Source organism: Canis lupus, chromosome 2, assembly GCF_003254725.2.
Source record: "Canis lupus dingo isolate Sandy chromosome 2, ASM325472v2, whole genome shotgun sequence".
NCBI lineage: Eukaryota > Metazoa > Chordata > Mammalia > Carnivora > Canidae > Canis > Canis lupus.
Window position 1 is genome coordinate 34,897,582 of NC_064244.1, and position 12,095 is coordinate 34,909,676.

Below are 12,095 nucleotides of genomic sequence, written 5' to 3' on the forward strand. Positions count from 1 at the left end.
TGGACAGACGGAGGTAGGGCCTCTCCAAAATGGATGACCTAAGACTAATAGGTGGAGTCACCCTTTCCCCAGATGTCACCTCGGATAAGTTCCTAAAACTCATCAAGTCACAACTCGCGACCTACCGAGACCCCCCTAAAAGAACACCTGAATCAGCCAAAAACAAGAACATGCACCCTGTCTCACCTTATCACATAAAATCACATGTCCCTAACCACCCCATTTTTTCCCCCTTAACTTGCACAGGCATAAAAAAAAAAAAAAAAACACACATACACCCCTTCCCCTCCTGGGCGCGACTTCCCTGACTCAGGCCTCCTCTCCGAGTCATGGAACCTCACCCGGGAGCGCTCCCTATTAAAGCACTCTCAGATCTACCGCCTGGCTCTGCTGTCTTTAATTTTCTCCACCAATCATTGAAAAAAAAAACAAACTCTAACAGTCAGTATTTTACTTCAGTGGTAAAAATGAAATGGAGAGGGGGCAGGAAGTAGGCTAAAACAATTCCCTCTTCGGAAAACTTTCCTTGTCAGATTATCTTCGGGTGTCAATGAATAGATAAAAGTGAGGCACTGTAAAGCAGATGATGTGTGAATAGCTTGCCAACAGGTAGACTTCCTTGTATTAGAGAGTGATCTGGCCTTTTCTTTGGAGAATGCCCAAATGTCAGTACTTGATTTCTTTTCGCTGGACCACATGGTTTTTTCAGAGAATAATCTTCAGATCTTAACTCTGTGTTGTGTGTCTGTGTGATATGTATGCCTTGGATATTGATTTAATGAGAGCAAGAATGGGAAAAAAGGGGTGACATTACCACAGTATATATAGATTCTCAGATAATTTTTTTGATGCCATACACTTCCTTATCTGTGCCTGTTTTTTTCTGAGTTTGAGCCTTCTTTGGTTCAATTTACCTAAAAAGTATACTTTCCATCTGTGGGCTGGGGAAGGAAGAGTCATCCAAGGGAGGGCTAGGGATCCTGGACATCCCACAACAATGAATATACTTTAATAAATCCCATATGTCCAGCTGCATACCTTTCTCCCTTCCTTGGAAACTTCTGCCTGCAAACACTGAGCTTCCCACAGGTTCTATATCAAGTGGCTTTGTCTCTCTTTGTATACTACTGCCTTTCAGACATTTAGCATGTAACTTTCTTTGATCTTTGAATTAATTTATCTGTCCTTCCTCTGCTTTGGCCTTCTGAAAAGGCCATTCACTGTCTCATCACTTACTCTTTTGACCTTGAGGCTTTTTTGTTATCTTGGTAAACTTTTTGACAGAGAAACTATGTGAGAACACTCCGCTTTTTTTACACTGGAGAAAGATTTTAAAATTCTTCATGTGAAAAAATAAAATAAAATAAAATTCTTCATGTGAGAACACTCTGCCTTTTTACACTAGAAAAATATTTTTAAATTCTTTTTTTTAAGTAAACTCTACCTCTAACTGGGGCTAGACCTTACAAGCCCAAGATCAAGGGTTGCATGCTCTCCTGGCTTCAACAGCCAAATTCCCTGAGGGATTTTTTGTTGTTTTGATATTACCCCCAAGGAAGAAGGGGGGAAAGAGCGTATTTTAATATTTATTGTGGAGACCCTATCAAGTTATCTATAAGTGCTTTCAAGATTTCAATGACCACTGATTGTCAATTAATTAGATCTGGTTCATTGTTCATTATTTTAAAAAACACGTACTGAGTTTATACAAACACAAGATATACAGTAAACTGCAATAAATCAACTGCTTTTGCATTAAGTTCATATATACGTTTTCAAGAAGCCAAATTAGTGATCCAAGCCAGGGATCACAAGGGCATTAATAGGGAAATGGTCTATACCTTCATTGAATTGCCAGGTATAGTTGCATAACTAGTAGAGACAGAGATCAAGTGCCATGAATTATTTTTTTTAAGATTTTATTTATTTATTTATTCATGAGAGACACAGAGAGAGAGGCAGAGACACAGGCAGAGGGAGAAGCAGGCTCCATGCAGGGAGCCCGACATGGGACTCGATCCTGGGTCTCCAGGATCACACCCTGAGCCAAAGGCAAACACTTTAACTGCTGAGCCACCTAGGCGTCCCAAGTGCCATGAATTAAACTAAACTGCTGGATTTGGAGAGAACAAATTCCAGCATATATTATATCACTGCCCACATAATAGGTAAGCAACTGCAACCATTTTTTTATTCTAACCAAAATGATGATGCTTCTGTTTTAAATTTAAGCAGTCTTCCCAAGCATACGCATCAGATAATAATGGCAAAGAATTTCCAGCTTCTCTTTGAAGACCATTACTCTTGACCAGATAAATGCCCAAATCACACGCTCCCTAGCAGTTATTAGATTGAATAGCTAGATAGAATTGCCAGAGAAAGTGGAGTGTGAGCTAAGGCCTGAATGACAAAAAGCCAAACATGAGAGTATCTGAGACTGTTCCAGGAAAAGGGAACTGTACATGCTAAATAAAGCTCTTGTGGTGAAAGAGAAATTGGCATTTGAAGTACAGATAAAAGTCCAGTATGGCTGCTGTGTAGTGAGTAGTCTTCCCAGTCTATATTTTCACATAGAATTCTTACTGAGTAATAAAAGATAAGAACCAGAGTTTGATCTCCAAATTAAAAACGTCAGGCTTTATGACACTGGGAACTGAATATAAAGATCTCATTTACCTAGTCTGTAGATACAATGAAAATTGGATATTGATATGTTTATTCCAGCATTTGATATAATGAAAAAATTAGAGATGTGTGGGTGGCAGAGGTTGAGCGTCTGCCTTCGGCTCAGGGCATGATCCCAGAGTCCCAGGATCAAGTCCCGAGCTGGGCTCCCTGCATGAAGCCTGCTTCTCCCTCTGCCTGTGTCTCTGCCTCTCTCTCTCTGTGTCTCTCATGAATAAATAAATAAATAAAATATTTTAAAAAAACCTTTTTTAAATGAATAACCTGAATGACCAGCAATAAGGGAGTGGATAAAATGTTTTTTAAAAACCTGTATCATAACAGAAGCAGTAAATCTACATATACTGATAAGGATACTTATATATTTGAGTCATAAATTTTATAGTAGTGTCTACAAAAAAATCATATATACTTTTTCTTTATAAAACTACATAAATATACATAACTAATTGTACACCAAATAAAGGCCTGGAATCATGTATCTCAAAATGTTAAGTTTACAAAGTTGGTGTGAAAGGGACTTTACCTTTTGTCTTTTGTACTATCCTGCACTGGAGCCACTTGGGTGGCTCAGTCTGTTAAGGGTCTGCATTTGGCTCAGGTCATGATCCCAGGGTCCTAGGATTGAGCCCCAGGTCTAGCTCCCTACCCAGTGGGATGTCTGCTTGTCCTTCTGCCCCTCCCCGTCATGGTCTCTTTCTCTCTCTCTCTCAAATAAATAAAATATTTAAAAAATATATCTGCAGTGTTTAATATTGAGAACTGTACCCTGACTATATACCATACTCATTAGCCAAGGGAACTGTGAGAAAAGTGCATCCTTTTGATAACACAGGACTTAACTTTAAAAGGGAAATGGATCTCTATCTTCTTAAGTTTTTCTCTTTTGAAGTTTGCCAAAGAGATTAATTACTCTTCCGGATTTCTAAATACAAAGCCACGTTATTAAAAAAATCAAGTAAAAGACAAAATTATAGTAGTTAGCTGAGTCAGTTTATGCTACAGATATAAACAGATATGCTGCAGAAGTAAACTGTCTTCTGTTGTAATTAGATTTTTTCATTTGAAATCAGCCACTTAAAATGGATTTTTTAATACTTTTCTTCTTGATCATTTTTTTTAATTTTTTTATTTTTTTATTTTTATTTATTCATGATAGGCACACAGTGAGAGAGAGAGAGGCAGAGACACAGGCAGAGGGAGAAGCAGGCTCCATGCACTGGGAGCCTGACGTGGGATTCGATCCCAGATCTCCAGGATCGCGCCCTGGGCCAAAGGCAGGCACCAAACCGCTGCGCCACCCAGGGATCCCTCTTCTTGACCATTTTTAATTCAAATAATTATTTAATCCCTGTTATGTTCAGACACTAGTAAATAGGCAATAATAGATTGCTTTTACTGTTAATTTGCTGTATTTCAGGCATTGTTCTAAGTCCTTTATTTGTATCAACTAGATATACATAGTATTATCACAATGTTATTTAATGATGAGAATACTAAGAAAAAACAGATTAAGTTACTGGCCCAAGAGCACACAACTAATAGGTCACTGAGCTAGCATACAAATCCAGGCACTGCATCTTTTGACCTTGCAATCTTAATCTCTTTTTCTTTAGTAAGTTTACAGTAACTAACAAGCCAAACTGCCTACTCTCAGTGAACTTACAGCCTAGTAAGCCTACTAGGATGAGCCATAGGTAGTTTACACTTTGGTATGACAAATGCTTAAGACTATTTTAGAGTACATGAGATTTTAATAGACACTAAATGTTTAGTTCAGTACTTCATATCCAGTGTTGGTACTGTGTGGCACAATAAGTATTTGTGGAATGACAGGGAAACACTGAGTAGAGGCAAAGCCGTAACTGAGTTGCTCTAGATGGAGATCAAGACAGCCTTGCTAAAGTTAGTAATATTTAGTTTGAGAACTGAAGGTTAAGTAGGGTTTGACCAAATATGTCTTTTAGATAGTGACGTAAAATAAGTGAGAGGATGTGGTGAGATGAGGGTGAAAAGGTAATTTATGCACTCACAATCTGTCTTTTTAAAAATATAAACTTAGTTTTGGGGTACCTGGGTGGCTCAGTCAGTTAAGTGTCTGCTTTTGGCTGTCATGATCCCAGGGTTCTGAGATTGAGCCCTGCATCAGGCTCCCTGCTCTGAAGGAAGCCTGCTTCTCCTTATCCCTGCCACTCCCCTGTGCTTATGCCATCAAATAAATAAGTAAAATCTTTAAAATATATATATTTATAAACTTAATCCTGAAAGCAGTGGTGTAACATTAAAGGGTTTTAAGAAGGGGAATGACATGATCATATATATCCTAGGGAGATCACTTTGGTGACCAAGTCAAAAAACTAAATTGGATAAGAAAAAAAAAGTTTGTACACATACTCACAACCAGTTAGAGAGCTACTGCCAATTGCTAGGCAAGAGATAATAATGACTTGAACTAGGGCAGTGTCAGGGGATGAAGTAGTGATTTAAAGTGCTTTTTAGGAAGTAGACTCAGTAGTCCATGGGTGAGTGGTTAAAGTTATGGCTTATGCTTCTAGCTTCATTAACTGGAATGTGTAGTAGGGCCATATATTTTTACTTAAGTCATAATACAAGGAGGTAGAGCAGGTTTTTAAAGGAGGAAATGAGTTCCATTTTGAACAAGAGTTGAGTTGCCTGAGGGATACTTACAAGGATTTCCAATACACAGGTGAATATACTAAATCTAAACATTGATGGGATCAGGCTGAGAAACAAGGATTTGAGAATCAGCATAGTGCTAGTAACTGAAAGAGTAGTCCCACAATCACTAGACAATTTTGTTACTGTATGCAGCATCTCTCATTCCTATATAGATGAACTCAGCCTTCACTGGTGTTGACACCTTCACAAGAATAAATTATTTTGATAAATAACTCACTGTAAAAGGTAAATATAGTGGGAGCTTTTCAGTATCGATGCTGTTAAGTGTAGCAAGATACTAAAGGTACTAAAACAGAATTTATTACCTACCATCCTAAAATACTAAGAAAACTTGCTTCTTCATGTTTGCAAAAATCAAGAAATAATCCAAAGTTTGGATACCGGGAGAAACCTTAAGCCTCTATATTCTGTACTGAAATCTGAAAAGTATGACAACATTTTGGTAAAAGAGAAATGAGGAGATAATCTGAGAGAAAAATTAGTCCTGTGAGATCTCCAAACATTAGCATGTATGATTTTAGACTTGAGACGTCTGGACAATTAACATTTCACCATTGCTGTTTCTTATCAAATACAACTAAATCAGGCTTTAAATGTTTGCTTCATGAGGCCAATTTTCAAGCTAACTTTGACTCCTCCCGTCAGAAGTGAACTGCAAAATGCAACTCTGCATTTTGTCAAATTTTTCAGTTTTCACAAATAGCTCGTGCCAAGGCATTACATTAGAATCTTAAGAATATATGAAAAATTTTAAAGAAACTTTGAAATATCCCACTATAGTGATGACTTCCTTTTGAACAATTTTGACGAACATGGACATATCACCTGAGTTCTGTACATACTATTAAATAATTGCAGGAATGGAAGTTGAAAATATTTAGAAATGCAATCAATCCAAAACAATGGGTTGATTACGTGAACAGTACGTAAGAGCCTTTGCTTTGTTTCTACTATTTTAACAAGATGAGTGTAGTGCTTTAAAAAAAAAAAAAAGACAAAAATAGACCTTCATGTACAAAAGTTAGGATAGTTTAGGAAGGTTCTGTACGTAGTATTTTCTTAACCTACATATGTAACAGGTGGGTTGGAAAGTTAACATAAAGCAAAGACAGATTTCCCAATCTTTTTGACCCTACTGTGTTTTCTTAAAACTCAACATAACTTCTTTCCCTACAAAACAGGATCAAATCAGTCATTAAACCCCACCAAGAGACCACCTCACCAGAGGACCTGATACCCACTACCCCTTAAAGAGCAAGACACATCATGAGGTGAAAATTAGTTGCTTTTATTTATTGTTAAAACAACTTTTTGAAATGGTTTATAACCCTACATACATAAGAACGCTTTGAATACCTGGGAAAATAGCTACTACTTCATGGGAAAACATGCAAACCAACATCACTGCCTGCACACTAGACTCTGCTTACTGATTTCTGATGGCATCACAGAGAAGGAACAGCCACTCTGGCAAATGGAGAAACAGCAGCAAAATCCTTCAGTAAAGTTTTAATTACTAAGGTTACACTGTTCATTCCACTGAGCCTACAATTTTCCTACAATCACTTATCTGTCTATACATTCTTTCTTTCTACAGGATACAGAGCAAAGTGGTTCTGACAAACAAGATAGCAATTCACATATTTGTAAGACAAATTCAGTAGATAACAGTGAAGAAAATGAGAACTACTGCAGTTATATCTAGTCCAGGTGTGATGAAGCCAAGATTCTTCTTTCAATGCTAAGGAATGAAAGCAGTCTTAGGAATGAAATTAAATACGAGAGCTCTTTTCACTTCTCCAGGAGTGATTCTAGCTCTTCCTGCAAAGAGCTGAGCTGCTCCCTTTCTCGGTCTTCCTTTTGTTTGAGTTCATCCAGCACGGCCTGAAATCTATTCTTGAGAGCCAGGTTTTCGACTTTCATAATGAGATCCTCCTGTCGTTTTGCCCTATCCTGGGTCTCTTGTAGTTTGCCTTTCATATTATCAATCTGTTTCTGAATTCCCATAACCAGTTGGTTGGTCCCCTCATTTTCTTGGTGCTGTTCATCTGATTCATTCAGCTTCTCCTGTAGCTGTCTTTCCAGATCTTCCTCAGTGTCAATGATGTTTATATCTTCTTCATCTTGATGCTGCGTCTCATCTTCATCTTCACTGCTGCTACTGAGGTCATTGAATATCTCCCGAAGCTCATCATGTTCTAATGAGTCATGGCCCTGCCTGTGACCAGACATTCCTGGAGAAGATATATCAAGGCCCTGATTTTCTGTTTCTTTTGTTTCATCTTCAGCAATTATCTCCCAACGAGTACTCACAGCTTCAGCATCTGTACTTAGCAACCGCTTCACTTCCTTCTCCACATCTGGAGATTCAATATACTTCTTCTTTGCTGTCTTCCGAAACCTTCTCTTTCTGACATTTTTTAGAGGCAGAGTAATTCCATGGTTCCATATAAACTTCTTCTCTTTGTCCTTATCCTTTTTCTTGCTTGCTTTGGGATCAGTAGTAGCAACTGGTTCCTCCACAGGAGGATAGAGATCACCATCAACTGTGGAGACAAGCATCTGACATATATCAGCTGTCTTGTAAAAAGTTTTTTTATCAATGGTTTTCAGGCTTTCCATAACACATGGCAGATCTACCAATTTGGAGGCCAATGGAACCCGGTCCACTCTGACGATTCCGTGACGTCCATCAGGGTGTAACTCAATTGTCAGTCTGTCCTTCAGATTGACATGACCAGACTGTACTGCCCGTCTCACAGTAGAGGCATATTCCGGAGGTAGCCGTAAAATAAACTGGCTCTCCAGTTCGTGAGGAGCATCATCTTTGCTCTTACTCATCTTTCCTTCTTTGAGACTCACTTCTCAACCACCACTTGTTGCACTTTAAGTTCCAGCTACTGACAACAGGTGGAGGCCAGTTTGTTATGAACTGAAATCCTTAATTACAAAAGTTTTAAGCAGAATAGGAGCTAAGCGTCTACTGTGAATTAAGGCCCAAGTTTTTATAAATCTGCTGTGATTGAAATACCAGTCGTTAGGGACACTAATCAATTAAGTCCATTTAAAACTATTAGCTGCAATTCAAGTTCCAACCTCTAGATGCCGCTGCCGGACAATGCAGACCGAGCTACCTAGCAGGAAAGCAAATGGCGGCTTCTGCGAAATGATTTTCGACACAAAAAGTAAGGCCCAGCAGACACTCCCATTTTACACTCTCTCCCGGAACAAAGGTATTCAAAAAGCAGAACGCAGTGAGCTTTCTTCGCCTTGGGTACTTACAATCCAGTGACGATTATAAACCCAGCTTCTCCGGATAGGAGCGAGCGGAAGAGGCAGCCACTCCGAGCAAGACGGCCAGGAGCCGAGGGTCTCCTTATTTATTCCTTTGTTCTTCCCAGGTCTTAGGAAAGTGATCCGCTACCGATTATCAATGAAATGCCGACGGCGGGCAGTGCGAAATCTCGCCGAGATCCGCAGCGCCAGACTCGGCAGCTCCGCAGCTCGGGGGATCTCAGTCCGGAGCTGCAGACCTAGCGGAGAAGAAAGCACTACGTCACACCGTGGGGCGGCTATGAGTGACAGCACGATTAAAGCGGAAGTCCGGGCTGCCCCAGCGCGCGCAGGCGCAATTACGTTATCCGGGGACTTGTCCTCTCGCGATGATTTGACTTTACGCGAGAAAACGATAAATGTTTCATAAAGAGCTGTTGGTTTGAAAATATTTACAGACAAACATTGCAGCGAAGACATTGGCCCTCGCGTTCACCTTTCCCGCTCCGCTAAGCCAGAACATTTATTGGTCGCCGTGGTCCGGTTATCTCCTAGGCTTCTGAGTGATTTCCGGAAACAGGGCGTCCGTGCAGAAATCGTCTTTGCCTTTTGGAACATCTCGGATGCTCCCCACGGTATATCCATTCTGGAGCAGATACAAGAATTATAGTTAACTATAATTGTTATATATATATATATATATATAACAGTGGATTTTAAACTACTCAAATCAGTGGAGTGAGAAGGACATGCTGACCACTATATCATTCTAAGTATATGTTTTGTTAATTATGGAAAATGCCTGGAGGGGACCCATGCCTTAGGGACTCTTTCTTTTTTGAAAAACCACAAGGGTACATGGGTTATTCCTCTTTTTAATATGTTTGACGTAGATCTAAATGTAAACAAAGAAGCGAGTGTTCTTCTGGAGGCATATATTCGTTTAGAACATAATTGTCTGACAAACGGTCTGATTGAAGTAGAATAAAATTGAAGTATTACTCCCTGTCACGCATTTGCCTGTACTTTTTAAGTTAGGATTTTTTTTTTCATTCCACATCTACTCTTTTGAAACTGGTTTCTGCTTGTCACTTCTACGGGTAGTGAGGTACTCATTTGCATGTTTTGTAGTGTTTAGGCCTAAATATGTAACAGTTTACACTTGCTCCTATTCATTTCCATTTATTTTTTAATAGGATCAGTTTGGTTAAGCATCAAGGTCATTAAAATTTTGTTTCTGTCTTCTAAAATATGAACAACTTCATCTAAATCTAAGCAAACTCACTTAAAATGTGATTAACACTTTCAGAATTCGTTTTGTTTAGGTACTTGACTGTTTCTCTTGCACCAGATTGGAAGCTCTGTGATAATCAGGGAGTTTTTGATATCCCTGTTCATGGTGTCCCAGGACCTATTACCAAAACATGGGAAACACAAAAAAATATTTGCTAATTGAATGAAAGTTGATTCATTTAGAAATGACATATAGTCTGTTTCCCATAATAAATAATTTGTGAGAGACAATACATTCTAAAATGAGATAGAGCTACTTTATATATATTTTCTCTCTAGCCAAGGGCAGTGCCAATTGTGAGTGGAGAGATTTCCTAAAAGTGCGTGTGAATGTGTCTGTTTTGGTTTAGGTAGTCTGTGGTATTGGGTGTCATGTGAGGAAATTAAAATGGCCTGGCACCAGTTTGGATTTTTTAAAATTAAGTTTGAAGGAGAAATTACATTCTTCCAGATAACTACATTCGTTCTCTTTGTTCTATAATGTGTTGCAGAATATTAGCTGATTTCAAACTGTAATTTCCCAGAATCATCTATTTCCTCTTTTTGAAGGTGAACTTTCAGTGTGTCTGTCCCTTAATTATACCTGGTTTTATTTATCTTATACATATAGGAGGATATCTGCTGGCTTCTGCATAGCACTTTATTTAACCATATAAAATGTAAGGATATGCCTATACATAAAAATAATCCAAGTATTGTTTGCATTTTAATTTCCTGGCTTTTTTGATGCTCAAATATCCTTGTCACAGAAAATAAGATAAATTCTATGTTATTCTGATCTGTCAAAATTATGATATATTTTAGTTAATAAAGCTTTAAATGGAATATTGTCAGAGATAATTAAAAGGATTAACTGAAATTTTCCCTAAAGTATCTGACTCCTTCAATCCTGAACATATTTTATGCTTTTGAGTTTAACACATTTTGTAAATGCTGTTTTTTTTTAGGAAAAATTACATCAATTCTAAAATGAAGGGCTGGGGGCATCTGGGCGGCTTAGTGGTTTAGCGTCTGCCTTTGGCTCAGGGCGTGATCCCAGAGTCCCCAGATCGAGTCCCGCATTGGGCTCCCTGCATGGAGCCTGCTTCTCCTCTGCCTGAGTCTCTGCCTCTGTGTCTCTCATGAATAAATACATAAAATCTTAAAAAAAAAATAAGACTAAGGGCTCTCCCATTTCACCCACTACCCTAATGTTTATTGATTAATCCAGGTTTTTTAAAAATCAAATCCATTAGGGATACAGAAACACTCTAAACTGATGAAGGAATTACATTCCTGTGGTTGTTCCATGATATATCTAAGATACTAGCAAACCAAAGATTTGGGGAGAGCAAAAAATTCACCAGTGTGGTAACAAGTCCTCCAAAGAGTTCCTTTCTATAATAAAGGAGTATCACAATGAGGCTAATGCTGGATGTTTGAAAATTCTCTTTAATAAACTTTTAATAAACTTTCACACTCCTTATATTGTGGAGATTAAAAAATTATCAGTGATGGAAGAAGCCTTGCTTATACTTTGGGTATCAAAAATTATACGGGTGAGCAAATTGCAGATACCCCCAAAAAGTACATTTATCCACTGGTTTATCATTATATAAATAGCAATAAACAAGTTATCAGGGGTGCCTGGCTGGCTAAGTCTGTAAAGCACGTAACTCTTGATCTTGTAGTTGTAAGTTTGAGTCTCACATTGAGTGGGGAGATTACTTAAAAATAAAATCTTAAAGGAGTTCCTTGCTGGTTCACTTGAACGAGCATCCAACTCTTGATCTCAGGGTCATGAGTTTGAGCCCCACATTAGGTATACACAGGGATTACTTAATAAAACTTAAAATAATAAGATGAAATCTTAAAAGCAGGTTAGCTAAAATGTAGCAGTCTCCTGTATCAAGTGGGATATGCTCTTTTCGTTTTTAATGATTTTATTTATTTATTTGAGAGAGAGAGAGAGAGAGAGAGAGCATGAGCTGGAAGATGGTTGGAGGGAGAAGCCGACTCCCCATTGAACAGGGAACCCGAATAGGGGCTCAATCCAAGACCCTGAGATCATGACCTGAGATGACGGCAGACACAGACTGAGCCACCTAGGTACCTAAAGTAGGATATTTTCTATAGAAAAAAAAAACAACCCAATTTACGCTGAT

The 12,095-nt window shown here is 38.5% G+C and overlaps 2 protein-coding genes across 3 annotated transcripts in view; one reads left to right on the forward strand and one right to left on the reverse strand.

The window, feature by feature from the left end:
• The window catches only part of LOC112658945 (protocadherin gamma-C5), a 202,790-nt gene that overhangs the window by 1,012 nt on the left and 189,683 nt on the right, over nucleotides 1–12,095 (forward strand). Inside the window, exon 1 of one of the 2 annotated variants that reach the window (XM_025445334.3) lies at nucleotides 9,070–9,293. The exons of the other annotated variant lie outside the window; for it this stretch is intronic. The gene's annotated coding sequence lies outside the window, so the exon portion shown is untranslated. Of the gene's footprint in view, nucleotides 1–9,069; nucleotides 9,294–12,095 lie in introns of those variants that run through there. 2 annotated transcript variants of the gene reach the window in all.
• Nucleotides 6,653–8,985, reverse strand: TAF7 (TATA-box binding protein associated factor 7). Its single transcript, XM_025445344.3, has one exon. It carries the CDS (start codon nucleotides 8,224–8,226, stop codon nucleotides 7,177–7,179), a length of 1,050 nt encoding a protein of 349 aa, XP_025301129.1. The 5' UTR covers nucleotides 8,227–8,985; the 3' UTR covers nucleotides 6,653–7,176.

Excerpts from the sequence above, each read along its gene's own strand:
- TAF7 (XM_025445344.3), bottom strand. The coding sequence starts at position 8,226 with ATGAGTAAGAGCAAAGATGATGCTCCTCACGAACTGGAGAGCCAGTTT.